This window comes from Podarcis gaigeae (assembly GCF_964106915.1).
Source record: "Podarcis gaigeae genome assembly, chromosome: 16".
Classification (NCBI taxonomy): Eukaryota; Metazoa; Chordata; class Lepidosauria; order Squamata; family Lacertidae; genus Podarcis; species Podarcis gaigeae.
The window spans coordinates 13,080,711-13,099,200 of record NC_139693.1 but is presented as its reverse complement, the minus strand read 5'-3'; the positions used below and the strand labels follow the sequence as shown (position 1 = coordinate 13,099,200).

Here is an 18,490-nt window from a genome sequence, read left to right as displayed (position 1 = left end):
AAAGCATCCCTAACCCGGTGCTTCCTCGTTGTATTGTTTTGTCCCCTAAGCTATATATATATATCCATATATCCGTATTTAAGGTGTATTTTTTTTAAGCCTGCATAACTAGGTCCCTAACGCGGCCCCCTGCTGCTGCGCAAGGGGAGGAGAGATTTTGGAAAGTGGGGGGAGGGGGAGATTGGGGGGATGAGAGGAAGGGGCTTCCCCGTGGCCCCTGGCCCTTCAAGCAAGCCTTCCGTTCACTCCGATTGTGTTTTAGCTGTTGCAGGTTCTCTTGAGTATACATGCATTTGAAGCACATTATTCCGCCCACCAAAGAATCCTGGGAACTGTAGTTTACCCCTCTCCCAAGGAGATACAGTTCCCAGCACCCTTAACAAACTACAGCTCGTGTGTGTGAATAGGCTTTAAAGTGAAGACTCCGGAATAAGGCACGTTTCCCCCCAACAACAAACCCTGGGAACTGTAGCTTTTTAGAAGTGCTGAGAATTTTTTGGCCCTACAAGGGGCAAACTACAGTTCTCAGATTTGTTTGTGGGGAAGTCATGTGCTTTAAATGTATCCTCAATATCCCTAATGCACATTCTAGAGAGGAAGGCACAAGCAGGTAAATGGGTCAATACATCATGGAGATTCCTAGATGCAGTTTTGGAGAGTTAGCATTCTCCGCCCTTCTGACACATCTCTCTGTGGCAGGTGTGAAATATGCAGAAATCCAACAGGTGAAGCATACAGCGATGCACTGCTATGAAAAGCTTCTCTTGTTGCATTTCTGCCTACCTGGCAGGGTTCGAAGACATGGGAGCTTAGCTAGGAACAACAAATGTGGAGAGATCAACCCTCTTTGGGGCCCATCTTTTCAGGATGTTGTAGGGCAGAGATGAGGAACCTGTGGCCCTACAGATTCCATAGAACTATAGTTCCTCTCATCCCTAAGCACTGGTAAAGCTGGCTGGGGCTGAGGGGAGCTGGAGTCCAGCAAAATCCAGAGGGCCACAGACTCTTTATCCTAGCTGTAAGGGATAGACAGAGGACTGATCAACACAATCAAAGGGGTTTTGGGGTTGCCAACTGACCAGAAGGGAGGGGAGGGAGAAACAGGCACAGCCTGCTCTTGCGCTGTTAGCAACAGTGTTATCTGCAGAAGTCCTCAGATGACCACTGATTTGCTGCACAGAGATCAGCAGCGTTATTGGCTAACGTGTGCCGGCTAAGCACAGGCGCAGGGGACAGTAAATAAGTTGGCAACTTTAATGGGGTTGACAGGGAGCTGAAGAAGCATGAGGCAGAAGATGCAATAAGCTTATTGATTTATTTAACAGAGCTTGTGTCATTTGATTGTAAGGAGACTCTCTAAAGTGGCTTGCGAAAACATATCAATAAAAGACAAAGTTTAAAACTGGTATTTTTAAAAAATTCAAAATTTTATTAAAATCAACAAGCTAAAAACAGACTAAAACACTAACTCAACACATCAGTTCATCCCTGTTTAGGTAGATTGAGTTTGGAGCTGAGCATGGTTGAAGAGAGACACGGTTTGCTTTTGCTGAAAGCTGCCCATTGGGTTGTGTGAACTGTCGAGTTTGGGTCTGGGTTGTTGCTTTTCACCAGGCAAGACTCCTGTGCCTACAAGCGTGGCTAAGCTGTGACCCTTCAGGTGTAGACTCCAATTCCCATCACCCCTGACTATTGGCTTGGCCTGCAGTGGCTGATGGGAGTTGAAGTCTAGCAACATTTGCAAGGCAGCCTCCCCTAGCCTAGGATATGAATTCAAGAGGTATGGCCAGGATTGGTAGCAACAGGTAAGCTTTATTTGTTGCACTTCTGGCCATTGCGTCACTGTTAACAGAGACAAATGTTGACATTAAGTTGTTATCATCATCATCATTATTATTTTCCAATCTAGTGCCATCGGTGTGCTCAGCAGTTGACAAAGTTCAAGAATAGCATTTCCTCCAGAATATCCCTTTAGGCTTAAATTACGTTGGCATCTGGGTTCTAAGAGCCAAGCTTTACACAGTGGATTGCAAAGCTGTAGGAGGGGCAAAATTTGGACCAAGCTCACCACAAAGAGCAAAAACATACAAGTTCTGCCAGATCAGGCGAAAGGCCTATCTAGTCCAGCATTTTCACAATTTATCTAGGAAATGGTGACTACCACTACATCTTGCAGTAGCAAATTCCACAATTTAACTTGGTGCTGGGTGGAGAAGTCCTTACTTTTCCCAGTCATGAATTTTCCAACATTTGGCTGAACTAGATGTCCATGAGTTCTAGGACTCAGCTATACAGCTGCAAATATAACGTTTTAAGTGCGTTTTAAGTGCATTATACAAATGTGACACTAGATGGCGATGGTGAGCTAGTGGCAAATTCAATATATATATTGAAAATGTTTTTTAAAAAAGCATTTTCACATCGTTTTTATGTGTCTGTAGATTCTACCCTAGTGTCATGAGAGAGGGAGAAAAACTTCTGTCACTTTCTCCACACAATGCATGATTTTATACACTGTGATCATGTCTCCCCTAAAAAGTCTAAATGTTGTAACCTTTCCTCACAGGGGAGTTGTGGGGTGGGCTGGAGGAAACTGCATTCAAACATAACTGCACATGAGTGCTAGTTGGCCCCCAAAGGGGTTAAGATCACAGAGTTCTCTTCTCAGACTCAAACTCCATGAGGGTAAATGTGAAGCTGCTTCTTTTCCTTTCTCTCATTCTCTTTGCACCATGTAAACGACCAGGATGGACATGCCTGAATTTTCTCCAAGCTCAGGACATGCATGTTTGAAACTACAGTGGTACCTCGGTTTATGAACTTAATCCGTTCTGGAAGTCCGTTCTTAAACAGAAACCGTTCTTAAACCGAGGTGCGCTTTCCCTAATGACACCTCTCGCCGTTGGTAACATTCCACTGTTCAGCTTCCATTCTTAGACTGAGGTAAAGTTCGCAAACCGGGACACTATTTCCGGTTTTCGGAGTTCGTAAACTGAATAGTTCGTAAACAGGACTGTTCTTAAACTGAGGTACCACTGTACATTCTGTATTTTGTTAGCTGTGTTCTCCTTGCTGCTGCATGCAACAACTCATGAATCAAACCTTTAGATTTAGTAAGTAAATCATTTTAAACTTACTTAATAGTGTGTGGTCTTTTCATTGCAAGAATGGTAGAGAAAGGGGCAAAGAGCTTTAAAGCAGACTATATGGGATGTGCAAAGGGTCTAACAGCCCATATCCCCCCACTTTACTATTTTTAAATCTGCTGGGGGCTCTCTCCTGCTGGAGAGTGTGCAAAGCCCCATGTTTTGAATCTAGGCGTCCAGCTGATTCTTTTGTTAATTACACACACAAGGGTCAGATCTATTTTCTTCTCACAGTGGGATGGGGAGGTCTATCAATTTGCTTAGGCAATTGAGCAGCAGGCAATTCTTTCAGCCTCAGCCTGCACAGTCTGCTATGCAAGGGTTATAATACTGTCCTACCTTATAAGATTATTGTAAGGCTTAGCGAGACAATATGGGAGTTCTGTTTGTTTCAGAGCTTTGTAGCCCTCCAAAGTTTTGCTGTTTCCCCTCATTATAATTTGATTTGTAATGAGTAAGAAAACAGGAGATAGAGAAAGGGGCCTGAAGTTTACTCAGATTCCTAAACTGTTGTCGCCAAAAGGACAAAGAGCCTTGAAACACCTTAAAGACGCCACAAGACTCCTTGTTGTTTTCCAGGGGATCGGATCATTGAAGAACTTTCCCTGCAAAGAAAGCTAAGCTAAAACATTTGGGGGGGGGTTTACAGGGTGGGGTGGTAAACCAAGATATGACTTGATAGACGTTTGTAACACTATACAGAAGAAAATGGGTAGTCCATCTATTTCTTACTGTCCCACAATGATTCAAAAGGGGGGTATCCTCTCACAAAACTGACTGGGAGCTAGTGGAGAAGAAGTCAAGGAAAGCACTTCTTCAAGCAAACACATGGAACTCAACGCTACAATATGTTGTGAGGGCCGGCCACTAGCTCTGATGGCTTCCTACCCATGGAGGAAGGGAGCTAGAGGAAGAGCTATATTACAGTGGTACCTTGGGTTAAGTACTTAATTCGTTCCCGAGGTCCGTACTTAACCTGAAACTGTTCTTAACCTGAAGCACCACTTTAGCTAATGGGGCCTCCTGCTGCTGCCGTGCCGCCGGAGCCCAATTTCTGTTCTCATCCTGAAACAAAGTTCTTAACCTGAAGCACTATTTCTAGGTTAGCAGAGTGTGTAACCTGAAGCGTATGTAACCTGAAGTGTATGTAACCCTAGGTACCACTGTACTAATGACAGCTAAACTGATCCTCCACAGCCAGAGGCAGTCTACCTTCATATGTCAGTCTATCTCAGGGATGCTGGCAAGGAGGCATCAGGAGAAGACTTGTGGGGTTTTGTTACAGACATCTCTGGTTGGCACTTATTTGGAAGCAGGCAGAGTTGGACTTTTCGTTTTCCTTAGGCTCTTTGATTCCTTTCTGCCGGCTCTAAATCGCCTTTGTCACTCCCTTATATTTCCTGCAACTCCACCCCTTCCCCTCCAGGGGGCGACCTTTCTCGGACTCGCTAGCCGCCCGCCTCTATACTCCCGGTCTGTCTCCTGCGCCAAGTGGTCTATAACCTGCCGAGGGGCGGAGAAGAGAAGAGAACGCCATTGGATTCGCTGGGTAGCGAAGGCACCGCAGATCTAAGAAAAATAGAGACCTATACGCCATCGTCGCGCTCCCGAGCGAGAACTTCCGGCCTGAAAGCGGACTGTTCCTTTCCTTGCCGGACGCAACTTCCGATGCGGAACGTAGAGATAAGGAAACAGCCGCCGGGGCGATGTATCTATGGCGGCGTTCCCTTTCCCTCCGGAAGTTATGGCTATCGCTGACAACAGAGCGGAGGAGGGAAAGGTCCTTCGGACAATGAAACCATAGAGTGGGAGCGGGGAGGAGAGGCCGCTCTGTCTCGCTGGGAGCCGGAGAGCTCTATGCTGCGTGGCGGGGGCTCCAGCGGGAGAGCTCGGGAGGCCTGGAGCAGCTGAGCGGCCAGGTGGGGAGAGAGGCCCGCTGGGTAGGTAGGGGCGGGGGCCAAGGCGCGCGGGGGGGGAGGTGCTGCCGGCCCCCAAATATGGGGGGGCTGCTGTCCCACCATACCTGGGGTGGGGGAGGGGGTGGTGCCCCCCACAGCTGGGGAGCTGTTCAAACCCCCCCCCCGCATAGACGTTGCTGGTGGGGACTTTTCTTCCCCAATAAACATAGCTAGGATGGAACTGGCGTCCTCCATACCTGGGGTGGTGTCACCCCCAAAAACATAACGGGAGTGGGAAGGGTTGGTGGCCCCTCAGCTGTGGTGGTATTTCTCCCTCAGTTATGGGGCCACCTCAGTTATGGTGGTATTTCACCTCCCACACACCTAAGGTGGCCCCACAACTGGGGTGATGCTCCCCCCCCCATAAACACAGCTGGGTTGGGGGGGAAGGGCTGGCGTCTCCCCACACCAGCAGCACAATGGGTGGGTGAAGGGCTGGTGGGGCCCTCCACAGCTGGGTTGGCACATCTGGAAGAGGGGAGAGGTTGGTGCTCCCTACCCATCCTCCGCCATAAATGCATCTTTGGTGGGTTGATGTGCTCATTGCGTGCATGCACACACAGAGATGGTCACCACCAGGTGGGATGGGAGAAGGGCTAGTGTCTCTCCCCCCCCCCCCGAAAAACACCTGGGGTGGTGTTTGGTTGGGGGGAGAACTTGTTTTTCTTATTGCAGTTTAATGGTATTACAAGGTCACTATTATCATAGTCCCCCCATAGCTGCTTAGGTTGAAGGGGAGGGACTGGCAAATAGCTAGGCGGTCACCAAGATGGATGGAGGTGGGGATTGGGGCTGGTTTTTTGAGGTGGGGCTGAAAAAGGGGAAGTAAGGATGGAGGATCAAGTCACAAGGGCAGGTGCCTGGTAGGAATATTCAATAGGGTTGTCTGGCTCAGGAAGGGTGAGCATGTGGGGAGATCAGAAGAATATTAAGGGGGGGAGGGAGCCTATGGCATGGCTGGTAGTAGGAAGGGGGTTTAGTGCATAGCTGTCAACGATTCCCTTTTTTAAAGGGAAATTCCCTCATTCCAAATAGGATTCCTCACAAGAAAAGAGGAAAGTTGACAGCTATGGTTTAGTGTGTTAGGGTTGTATCCAGCTAAGTCCTACTCAGAGCAGACACACTGAAATGAACAGCCAGGTGCATTCATTTCCATGGGTCTACTCTGAACATTGGAGACAACCCATGGACTCTTAAGGGAGGAGATGTGAAAATGGAGCCCCTTGTGCTGAGTGGATGAGGGTGATACCTGGGACTGGGGAGGCCTGAGTTTCAGGAAGGAATCAAAATGGTACAGCAGGGAGATCTGGATGGTGGTGGAGGGACATGGACTGTTGCCTGTTTTGGGGACATAATGGGGAAGATTGTAATTCAGAAGAAGGTACTATAGATTAATCCAAGGAGGAGAGTATGGGGTGCGTCTGCAAAAGAGGGGAATTTTGCCTCTTTTAAGATGCAGATGAGACACACAAAGACCCTGAAAAGAGTATTACCCTGTGGGGATGGTGTGGGGCAGAATGTAGAGGGAGAACAGAGGAGAAATCTGTGGGTAGAGGCAAGGTAGAGAAGGGTGGGAGGTCTAGAAGGAGAAGTCAGGCTGGCTGGCTGGCTGAGATCCAGGAAAGAATTAAAATGGTGCCTGGTGAGGGGAAAGGAGGTGCAAAGTTGTTTTATTATATTTTTAATAATTTGTTCTAAGCCGCCCAGAGTGGGGTACAAATAATGAATTTTTGATGATGATGATGATGATACACTTTGGGGTAGAAGGTTCAGAACAGGGAGATGCAACAATGCAAATTGTTTGGTGGGAGAAATGAGATTCTGGAGAAATAAAGACTTGAAGGAAAGTGATATTATTTCATAATTATTATCACTTTATTCGTAGGCTACCTTTCCCCCCCCCTCCAAAAATGATGCTCAAAGTGGCTTATAACAATGAAATCAGAATAGACAATTTCAATAATGTAATAATAAAAGTAATAGTTGTGGGTTTGCTTTAGAGGATGGAGGAGATTTGAGGTCCTGGTGGGAGTAATTGTGGACATGGCAAAAATGTGAACAGGGCCTTGTGGCTTTGGGGAGGGAAGTTAGAATTCCATGGGATGTTGAGATTGTTTCTTTTTCGGACATGCATGGAGTACACCTTTATAGTTTAAAGAGGTGGGGATTTGGTGTCAGGGCAGAGACCCAGCAGTCAAAGCAAGAAAGACAATACTGTACATTTTCAAACGAGGAAAAAAAGAGATTGTCCCTGAATGTGCAGGAGCAGGGGAGGGAATGACAAAAGTATTAAACAAACATCCTCCAGGTTATGTTGTTATGCTGAATGCACTTTGAGCACAGTAAGGCTGCGCACAGGATCCTGGGAACTGTAGCATACTGCTCTCAAAACTACAATTCCCACCATGCTACAATTCCCATGATTCTTTGCGGGAAGCCATGTGCTTTAAATGCATGGAGTGTGTGTTCACAGCCTCCCTCTTCTTCGGAGATGATGGCACTTTCTACATGTGAAGTTTTTCTTAAAGAAAACACAAGTATGTTTCCCCTTGGGTTCACCTCTTTTCTAGGGAACAAAGACTCTTGTGGCTAATGGATTTACTATTCCCCACTTTTCTTTCCAGAAGAGCAAGCGACTTTGCTATCACCAGGCAGCACTGAGTGGATTCTAGATCCCAAGCCCTTCCTCTGGTTACGATCCGGCTTGACGCCCTGCCACAGGTAGGAAGGGTTTGGAATTAATGTCACATCCCAGTGCATTATGCAGTTCCTTTCACCCACAGTGTGGCAGTATTTGCTTTAAAAGTAACAAAGTTTCTAGTCCTCAAGGTGGTGGGAGGTAAATTTGAACACAGGGTGCCTGTTTGTTTCTTTTTTAAAAAAATCCTGAACAAGAAAGCAAAAGATTGGGGGTAGCAACAACTCAGGGAGCCGGTTTCTTAGGATGTTTTGCACATGTACTTAGCAAAGAGGAAGGGGGTATCCTATATTCCAGCAGGCTGGCAAACTTTATCCTTGCGTTCATCCAAATAACACTTTAAAATGTACAGTGAACAGCAGATTGTGCAGTTTGGCTCTGTGTGTCTCCCTTGTGTGGCCCTCGGATCCCCCCCCCCCCCCCGCATCCTGGTTCCCGTGGCCTGAAGACAAAGAAGACTTTTGTGAGTGGAAATAAACAAATATAATTGAGGGGAGGAGTGACTATAGCAATGGCCTTCAGGTCCCCAAATAGCTATGTTTCCCACAGCTTGCTCAGAAACTGTATACCAGAATTGCTTCGTGTCGTGGTCTGAGTCTGCTTATTTTCTCTTCCCCTTTTTCCTTTTTGGCTTCATCAGCAGGAAGTCAGTAAAGCTCTGTTTCTAAGATGAGTTTTATTTGTTCTTATTTTCGATTGGTTTTTAACAATTTGTTTACGCTGCTTAGAAATTCTGATTCTGTTTGTTTGTTTGCTTGCTTGTTTATACCCTGCCTTTTTCCCCTGATAAGGAAGCAAAGCCGCTTACAGGTAAAAAATAAGAGCTGCTAAAAACAGAAAAAGCAATCACTGAAAAACAATTAAACATTGATAAAAATAAAACTGTATACATACATAGGATGTACTGAAACCATACCAATAATTACAATAAAAACAGCACAGCACCAGCCCTTTCCTTAGAAGCAGTCAGTTCCCAAACGCCTGTTGGAACAAGAAGTCTTCAACTGCCAGAGGAAGGGCAACAAGGAGAGAGCCAGTCTAATTTCTCTAGGGAGGGAGTCCCAATGTCTGGGAGCAGCCACCGGGAATATTTAAATATTAGGTGTTATTTAAATGTCTTAAATAAATAAATAATGACAGAGCCTTCCTATACAGTGGCACCTTGGTTCTTGAACTTAATCCGTTCTGGAAGCCCGTTTGACACCCAAAACCCAAGCCACAGCTTCCGATTGGCTGCAGGAGCTTCCTGCACTCAAGCGGAAGCTGTGTCAGATGTTCAGCTCCTGAAAAACTTCACAAACAGGAGCACTTATTTCTGGGTTTGCGACGTTCAGGAGCCGGACGATTTGTTCAGGAGCCAAGCCGTTCAAGAACCAAGGTACCACTGTATTCTTAAAGTGTGTGTGTGTGTGGTTTTTCCTGGCCAGGAGAAAAAGAGGTGTGGGAACTGAGGTTGTCAACTTGGAAGTGTTTCTTTCCCTTCTCCATCTACCCCCTCTGCAACCTGAACGGTGCTTCTTCTTTTTCTACAGGTGGGCTTTTGTTGTGCCAGCCCCACCGAAACACTCATGGCACTGAAGGCAGAAGCTCCCCTCTTGGACTACCTCAAGGTCTCTTTGAAGTGCAAAACAGAGAAGGAGAAGGAGAAAGTGGCCGCAGGGCATCTGCTCCCCAGTTGCCCCCCAGTCAGGCTGGATGGGCCCCACGCAGATCCCGTGGACAGAGGTGGGGAACGTGCCCCTCCGGGGCGCAGGACAGGTAAAGTCCCTCCCCTCGCATCATCCTAGAACTCAGGGATGCCCAACGAAGACCGATGCTTGAGGACAAATAAAAGGAAATACTTCTTTCCGCAGCACATTGCTAAACTGGGGGATTCCCTCCAGCAAGATGCGGTGGTGTCCACCTACTTAAAAGAGGATTAGGCAAATTCACCGAGAACAAGGCGATCAATGGCTACCAGCCACAATGGCCATGTTCTCCCTCCCCTGTCTGTTGCTGGCCACTACATGAATTAGGTGCTGGAGGGGCTGCAGGCCTGAACCTGCAGGGCTTTTATTGGGTTCTTAAGGTGGAAAAGGACCCCCAGCCTTGAGTTAGCCTGTGAAACAATAGTAAGAGCTCTTTGTTGCCATTGGAAAAAGCTTGAGCCAATGAGGCTGACCTGGAAGAGAAGAGTGGAAGTCCTGTGGCTGCTCTCTAGGTAAAAACCACCGCCATTCCTGCTGGTAGGCCACACTGGCTGTGGCTGATGGGAGGTTCATTCCCAGTGCCACCCATAGGGCAGCCAAGGGCTCTTTCTGCCTGCCCTGACTCCAACTCCCATCAGTCTCAGCCAGCATGATCATGGGGGGATGATGGGACTTGTAGTCCGGCAACGTCTGGAGAGCATCTCTGTTAGAGAAAGGAAGGGGGCAGAGCACGCACAAGGAATCAGGGATATGGAAACTGTCTCCAAGGCCGGCGTCAGACCCCTCCTCCATCCCAATGTGCCCCCTTTCTCGCCCCCAGGAGAGCGGCTGGTTGTAATCCCAGTGGCCGAGGTTGGCCCAGAAGAGGCAGGCAGCTCCTGGAGTCAGGAATACCTGATTGCCGAGAGCTCGGGGGGCAGCCAGCCAGTGTGCATGGTGTGCGGCGGCAGCCTGAGCGCCTCGGGGCCTGTGGCCGCCCGCAAACACATTCTGGAGCATCACGCCCACTCCTTGGACTTCAGCTTCGAAGAGAAGCGCAACATCCTGGAAGCCTGGAGCGAAGGGGTGGTGCTTCCTGAGCCAGAGCCACAACCTTCCCCTGCAGGTAACACACACCAACACAGATCAGTGTTGTATTAAATGGTGCCATCTCCAGTTGGGTCTGGAAAAGGTTTCGGGTTTTGAGCAAAGTCGCCCTTCCGTGTCTGCCTCTTCCATTTCCCCTGTGCCTCCTGGAGAAGGGGCTGGGGGTGTCAGTGCAGTTTGCCATCCTTTGGGGTTCCTTTTCCGGTCAGCAGAGTCGCCCAGAAAGTCTTCCAGAATCCATTTCTTCACATTTTGGTTCTTCTGAATGCATTTATTGTCGAATTAACATTACATCTTGTAGAACCACTAGTCTAGTAAAGTAAAGTAAAGTAAAACTATGTTCAGATAATCGTTCTGTCTCACTGTGCTCTTCAGCCATCTGGCCAGAGCAACAGCCTCCAACATACACTCTCTCTCACTCTCTCTCTCTCTCTCTCTCTCTCTCTCTGATCCAGACCTTGCCTTATAAAGAAACCTGTTGATAAGGGGAAAACTTGTTGCCAAGGGCAGGCTTGTTGCTAGGGCAAAATCTTTCAAGAATCATTTCAAGTCATTGTTTTACTACACTAACAGGATGTTGGCAAACGTTTCAGTGGAAGTGTTTTTCTCTGCTCTTTAGCCGAAAAAGCCAGGGCAGTTTGCAGACAACCAGTGATAAGGCGGAGCCTGCCCACAGGTTTACAGACTTTAAAAAAGACACAGCACAAAAGGAAAAAGGATTGGGAGGGGAAAAGCAAACTCGTGGACTTGTTTTCGCTTACATAGTGTTTCATAAATGTCCTCCCTGGCACGGAGAGAGGAAGCCAGCTCTCTGCAGCTGCTCCTTCTCTGGCCAGTGGACTGGGTCAGGCTGGTCTCCTCCTTGCTGTGATGTTCTTCCTAGAAGGCAGGGGACGCTGCCTTCCTTAGACCCCTGGATGGTGGCAGAGGTCCAGGCATGCTGCCTTCCATCTTTGCAGTCCCAGGGCAAAAGCTGAGTGTAGGGATCAAGAGGAGGCCTGATGGTGTTGAGGATTGACAGTGAAATAGCACTTGAATTGTGGGTTTTAGAGGCATGTAATGACTACAGGTGTTGGAAGATATTGGCCTTTAGGATATTGGACAATGCAACCAGGAAGTTGTGTATTTATGCATGAAGAATGTATAGAAATGCAATCACTCTGCCTATGTTTGTGCCTGTTAGTCACTGGGAGAAGCAAACAGCTGGTGAAAGCACTAAGGCCAACCTGGCACCCTCTGGGTGTTTGGAACTACAACTCTCATCAGCCCCAGCCATCCTGGCCATGTTGGTTGATGGGAGTTGTAGCTGAGAACACCCAGAGGGCTCTGGGTATGCAAAGGCTGCCCTAGACAATTGCCTATTGACTTAGCCTCTCTCTCTCTCTCAGCTCCACCCTGGATACCAAGATTCCTCCAGGCATTGCCTTGGAGTACCAATTCACATCCATAAGGGCTAGAAACTTGTCTCTTTCCTTTCTCCCTCCCCCTAAACAGAAGATGAGATCCTTGGGAGGCCAAGTCCTCTGCCCGCTCCTGCCCATTTCCACTCTTTGCCGTGGAACAAACACGCAGTGCTGTGTGCCGCTTTTGATTCCCCTTTCTGAAACTATCCCCTGCCAGGCGACCCCGGCAAGAGCAAGCAGCCGGCTGAGATAGAGGTGCTCCTCGATTCGGAGGAGCGGCAGCCGGCAAGTCGGAAGCGTGGGCACCTGAGAGCGCGCTGCGGTGAGTGCTGGGGCCGGAGGTGGTGGTGGTGGTCGTCGCTTAGACGGGTCATCGTCATCGTTCTCAGACCCAGGACCCACTCGTAAGAGAAATAGGGAGCTGCCGTCTGGCCTAACACTGCCGACACGGACCGGCAGGGGCTCTTGGGGATTTCAGGCAGGGGGTGCTCTGCAGCCCCACCTGGAGATGCCTCCAGGGAGCTGAACCTGGGCCCTTCTGCAGGAAACATGTGAACTGTGGCCCCTCCCTTTAAAAACAAAATGAGATTCTAGTCCTCATGGTTCTGAATTTAAACTGGAAAATAGGAAGCTTCCTTACGCCAAGGGGTCTAGCTTAGTGCTGTCTACACTGACTAGCAGCAGCTCTACGGGGTTTCAGTTTGGAGGGCCGGGGGGGGGGGGAGTTTTTTCAGCCCTACTTGGAGATTCCAGGGATTGAACCTGGGACCTTCTGGGTGCAAAGCACCGAGCTATGGCCCTGAATCCCTCAACCATCAGGACGACACCCCATTCCAATGTTTGTTTGTTTTTAATACACATGTCTGGCTTTAGCCTTCTATTTCCCAGGTGCCAAAGAGGGTGTCTCTGTACCTCTGGCTGTTGGGTAGAAGGAGGAGTTTTTGTGGCTGTAGGCTCGTCTTGTAGGGATAAGAGCCTCATGCGGAAATCCCTTCTTTTGCAAAGTGTGCGGGATGAGCGAAGCCTGGTGGCCACAGGCACTGCCTTCCACTTTAGCGTTGGAGTGGGATATGACTTGACTCCAGCCACCAGTTGAAGACCATGGACCTAACCCATGGAACTGTTTTTCCTTTATGTGTGCTTAGACCCTGAACGGCGATCACAAGGCCAGCAGAGGCGGCACAGCTTGAGCACCATCAAAGACATGAGCAAGCATCCCAGCAAGACCACAGGTTAGCAGCAGAGCTGTAAGGCTGCCTTTTAGAGTGGGGGCAGGTTTTTCCCTCCCCAAAGCAATGGAAGCGTCTTCCGTCCAGTCACTGCCACCGTTCCTTCCTTTTGTGTGCCTAGCTGCCTCCTTGTGTGTACACCCACAGGCTAGCGCTCCGCAGAGGCGCCAAACATTTGTTGGATCTTATCTGCCTTCCTCCTTGGCTCTTTTGAAAGTCAAGTTTCTAACCTTTAAAGAGGGGCTTGACAGCATGCCGTCAAGGTTTTGGTAATACTGAAAACCTGAATTTGGTGGGTTGAACGAAACCATCCTTCATTCTTGCAAAAGTCGCTGTGTGCCCCTTCCCCAACACAGTCAGAATAATTTGCAAAATAGGTGGCGTGAAAATGTGGGTGGAGGGTGCAGAGTAGTTTGACGTGCGAGACTTACGCTGATTGCAGAATTTGGCTCTGCTTGGCACAGTGGAGCCTGTCCATCACTTTAAATAGGTCTAACTGAGTTTATAGCAGTCAGTTTTCAGTGGTGGCAGACTCAGGACTCTTCCCAGGCCACTTGCCTCCACGGCCTTGCTTCTGCACCCTCCTTGAGTGTTTTTGTCTGGCTGGAATACGTCCTTGAATTCAGATTATGTCTCTAGCCCACCTGGATGGAGGAGAGAAAGTGGGGCAGGGGTGTGCGGAGTGTTAGCATGTGTGTAAGCCATCCTACTTGACAAAGGTCCAATATGCTTTGCCCTCTTTTACCTCTGGCCCCTTCCACAACTGGTACCACTTCCACATGGCCCCCAAAAGGCTGCTCAGAAGGGAATGCAGCCTTCGGGCTGGAAAAGTTGCCCAATCCTTGGCTTAATTCCTCGTCGCCTCTTTTCTTCCCAGGGAAGGAATGGCTCTCGGAATGTGGGGTCCCAGGCTCGGCACCTGCTGAAATCCGTATCTTCACGGACGGCACTTTCCCGGCTGGCTTTGCCTTGAAACTGTACTGCCGGACTCAACCGGGTGAGTAGTGCTTTGGCGGTCATACTTAAAAATCTCCCTGTGTGAAGGAAAGGAGAAGGAAGGGGGGAGCAGGTAAAACACGTGTGCATTGCTGCCACTGCCGCCCGGGCCCAAACCAGAGGCATGTTACCTGTCAAATGCAACATGCACACAGCCAGGCTGTCACATGGCCTCCCTGAGGAGGTGGAGGCGGAGCCGCGGTCGGGCTTGAGGGCCGGTGTCCTGGAGGCTTGGACTTGTACTGACCTCTCCCCACCATCTGCCTCCCATCCCATCGACTTCTCTTTTCCCACCCTGGCAACTGGCAGTGGTGGAAGGAGCAGGGCAGGGTCAGGAAGCTGGGGGGAAAAGCTCCCTCCTTGACTGTTGCAAGTTGGGCACCCAGCAATGTCCGGAGGGCCACAGGCTGCCCACCCCACCCTTAAAACGGAACACTGGCCACCATGTTCTAACCCCTTAAAGCAGGTCTGGAAGACTCCATCTCCCATCAGCCCCTGCAAGCACGGCCAACGGCTAGGGGTTATTGAGTCCAGCAACATCTGAGTCCCGTCCCCACCTGCAGAACTAGAGCCAAGGGGTGGAAATGGCAGGGAGCCAGGCTTCCTTAGAAGCTGTTGGTGGTCTTGCTGTTGGCTTAAGGAGAGGTGGGACGGCCCTCTGCCTGGAATGTTGCAGATCACTGCTCCTTCCCACTCCGTAATTCTGTTATTCTGTGATTTTGGGGGCATGTTGATGGCACGGGTACCTACAGGTGGCACAATGTATTATCAATGTTGTTGTTACAGAACCACCCCAGGACTCTGAAGCAAAGCCAGGCCCAAGGAAGAGAGCAGTGGGTAAGTCTTGCCGCTGGTTCCCAGGCGCAAGGGGCAAAACTGGGTCGGATTTAGGCCCACCCACCACCCACTCTTCAGCTGACTGCCAGGGGTGCTAAATCCCGCTCTGGCTGCAAGTGCCTGTTTCCACAGCCAAGGCAGAATTGAACCCATTTTCCTGAGTGACGGCAGCTAACAGACGGGTAGGTAGGGCTGACTAAACTGGACCCCCTGCCTGGCCAGGATTGGCCTGCAGGCCAGAAACTCACCACCCCTGTTTTAGCACAAATGAGCCATGTTTCTTGTCCTTGCTGTGTTATGATCCCCCCCCCCCCCCCGCTAATTGGGAGGCTGAATGTTATCTCCAATCTTGCCGGCTGTGTATCAAAAGTCACCAAAACAAGAGCAACCTCACATCACTGGCTTATTCCCTCCAAGCTCAGCCAAGGCTGAAGCCCGGCTGAAAACTGGACTGGAACTCCTTCCGTCTCCCAAGGCAGAATTTGCACACCAACATCTCTTCTCTTTATATATCCCCATTCTCAGCCCTGCCCACCCCCTGAGCTTTCTGCTATGCTTGGGGACTTCCCAGGGGCATCTCTGAGGTGTAGGTACTGCCCGCCAACTTGGATGGCTATAGAAGAGGATTACACAAATTCATGATGCTTAAGGCTATTCATGACTACAAGCCACAGCTGTTCTGCTTTACTTCCAGAGTGGAAGCAGTAAATGAAGGCAGTACATGTCTCCGGGGACCAGCTGCTGGGGATTCACAGAATCACAGAGTTGGAAGGGACCATGAGGGTCATCTAGTCCAGCCCCCTGCAATGCAGGAATCTTTTTGCCCAGTGTGAGGCTGGAACCCACAACCCTGAGATTAAGTCTGGTGCTCTGCCGACTGATCTATCTGGGTGGCTGGAGAGAGCACTTTTGTCCTCAAGTCCTGCTTAGCAGCCTGGATAGCTTGATTGGTTAGAGCATGGTGCTGATGATTCCAGGGTTGCAGGTTCGATACCCATATGGAACAGCTGCATATTCCTGCATTTCAGGGGGTTAGACTAGATGATCCCCAGGGTCCCCTCCAACTCTGATTCTGTGATCAGCTTCCCATAATGGGCATCTGGTTGGCCACCATGAGAATGGGAGGCTGGGCTAGATGGTCAGCCTTTGGCTTGATCCAGCTGAGCTCCTTCGGTGCTGTCTAAATGCTCACTTTTAGTTGTGAGAGCAGCTCAGTTGATAGAGCACGAGACCCTTGAATATCAGGGTTGTGGGTTCGAGCCCCACATTGGTCAGAACATTTCTGCATTGCGGAGAGTTGGGTCAGTTGACCCCCGTTGTCCCTTTCAACTCTGGGATAGGTGGACTGAGCGAACGGCCTGTTGTTTCAATTTGCCGCCTCTTCCTCCCCAGATCGCAAATGCTCTGTGTCTCTACTTCGGCTCCACTCCACGGATCCTCCTCCCCGCCAGCTCTGCCCACCACGGGACCCTGCCCCTCGCACCCTGGCCAACTCCCCCGGCAGCAACGCCAAAGATTGCGACGCCAAGCCCCGCCGGCAGCGGGTGGCAGCGGGCAGCGAGGACGCCCCACTCCTGGCCAAGAGCTTCAACCCCACCTGGCGCGCCCGCTTCCTCGTGGATTTTGACGCCGCGGCCAACCACCTGGTCTGCATGGTGTGCGAGTACCCTCTGCGCCGCGTCTGCCTGGCCACAGTCAAGCAGCACATCCTCCAGTGCCACTCCGAGACCCTCCACCTCCCGCGGGAGGTCCGCCGCACCATCCGTGAAGTCTGGGACAGCAGGGGCCAGTCCCCCTCTGCCGCCCCCAGGAAGTGAAGGGGAGCTTGGCCGTCACCCATCCCACCCCTCCAATATGCCAATGTGGTGACGTAAGTCGTTGGACTGGCCACCCATGGCAGCTGGAGGGTGGGCGGGTGGAAGAAAGGTTAGGCACCCAGTTACTAAGTGGGGTTCATTCTTTCCCCTCTCGGGCTCCCTACCCAGAGGGCACCTCATTCTTGTCTCGTTTCGTTACTCAAGCATGTTCTGGGGTCAGCCACGGCCTCTTCTGTCTTTGTGCCTGCCCTCCGTTCCCCACCAGTCCACCTGATCACTACCACAGAGGATGATGGGAGGAAGGTGAATGTTTTGTGTGTCTGTGTGGCAGGAGAGGGAAATGGCCATTGCCACCTCGCCTCCAAAGGTTTGGGGGAGACCCTTCACGTGGCAACTACCCCCACATACACCCCATGTGTTCCCAAAAGTTTGCCTCTCTGTCTCCCCAGAGAGAGCAGGGGGGGTGGAGCATATCAGGAGGTGGGGCTGTGCCTGACCGGGGACTCCCGCCCCCTAATCGCTTAGTTTCCACAGCAGCGGAACAGGCAAGGGATGCCTCTGGCTCCTTCCTCGGCAATAATGTTTTCCCCTCTCTGCCCCCCCCCCACTGACACTCCAGCTAACAGGGCACAATACTTAGGACCCATGGCAGGGCAGGATGAGGCTTCACACCCTGTTATATGACTTTTAATAGGCACACACCCGAGCGGGGAGGGGGGGCAGTGCCATTGCCCAGCACCTTCCCAGGGATGAGTTACACTAAAGGGAATCTGAGTTGTTGTTATACAAAGGAACAATAAATTATTTTTATGATACCCTCCTGCTCTCTCTCTCTCTCTCTCTCTCTCCCTCCCTCCCTCTTTCTGTCTTAATTTTGTTTTCTGTGTTTGGCTGGCATGAAGAACCTATGAGTAGCCACGCTAGGTCTGGCCAAAAGTGTCCCATCTTCTGTAGCATCCTCACAGAAGCCAACCAAGCGCCTTCCAATAGGTCAGATTCTTTGTCCCACCTGGTGCTACCAATCCAGGGGCCTCTTCCATGCTAAACACAGAATCCTAGAACCGTAGAGCTAGAAGAGAGCCAAAGGAACATCTAGTCCCTTCCCTTGCAATGTGCTTCTCCCACTGAGTCGGGGGTCCTCCTGTCCCAAGGCCATGTTTGTCATGGGGCTTTTGTTTGCCTGCAAAGTGTCCTTTAACTGGGTTGTGCCCCCTGCTTTCCTGGAAGGAAGTGGAAGGGTAGCTGTAGAAACCTCTGACTTACTTGTGTGACCAAGATGTAGCTTGCTATATACAGTGGTACCTCAGGTTAAGAACATGCCACATTTTATCTTCCCAACAACCCTGCAAGGTTAAGATAAGCTAAATAATATCACCCTGCTCTAGGTTACACGATGAGCATTGTCTCTAGGCAGAGCCATTGTGGCGAGCAGCTATGTATAGCCTTGGCTAATCCTCCCTTAAAGCTATCTAAGTTGGCTCTTGTGGGACAGTTCCTCAGTCTTTTAACACCAACAGATTGGTCAAAGGCAGATTTCTGATCAATTCATTTCCTAGCAATTCCCAACATGGAGCTCTCATAGCATCTGCAAGTGCTGGGCTGTCTGCCACAACCCCAATATCCCTTTTTCTG

General features: G+C 50.0%; 1 protein-coding gene across 4 annotated transcripts; it reads left to right on the top strand.

The window, feature by feature from the left end:
* The first annotated feature begins 4,826 nt into the window (after nucleotides 1-4,826).
* On the top strand, nucleotides 4,827-17,673 carry SPINDOC (spindlin interactor and repressor of chromatin binding). 4 transcript variants are annotated; one of them, XM_083716329.1, is made up of 9 exons: nucleotides 4,827-5,065; nucleotides 7,729-7,825; nucleotides 9,335-9,527; nucleotides 10,311-10,595; nucleotides 12,197-12,301; nucleotides 13,125-13,211; nucleotides 14,086-14,205; nucleotides 14,991-15,041; nucleotides 16,434-17,673. In XM_083716329.1, exons 3-9 carry the CDS (start codon nucleotides 9,371-9,373, stop codon nucleotides 16,856-16,858), a joined length of 1,230 nt encoding a protein of 409 aa, XP_083572455.1. In that variant the 5' UTR covers nucleotides 4,827-5,065; nucleotides 7,729-7,825; nucleotides 9,335-9,370; the 3' UTR covers nucleotides 16,859-17,673. The 4 variants fall into 4 exon arrangements, with proteins under 4 accessions (XP_083572455.1, XP_083572454.1, XP_083572457.1 ...); XM_083716328.1 differs by having other exon boundaries at nucleotides 4,827-5,086; XM_083716331.1 differs by lacking the exon at nucleotides 12,197-12,301 and having other exon boundaries at nucleotides 4,828-5,065.
* Nucleotides 17,674-18,490: the final 817 nt, after the last annotated feature.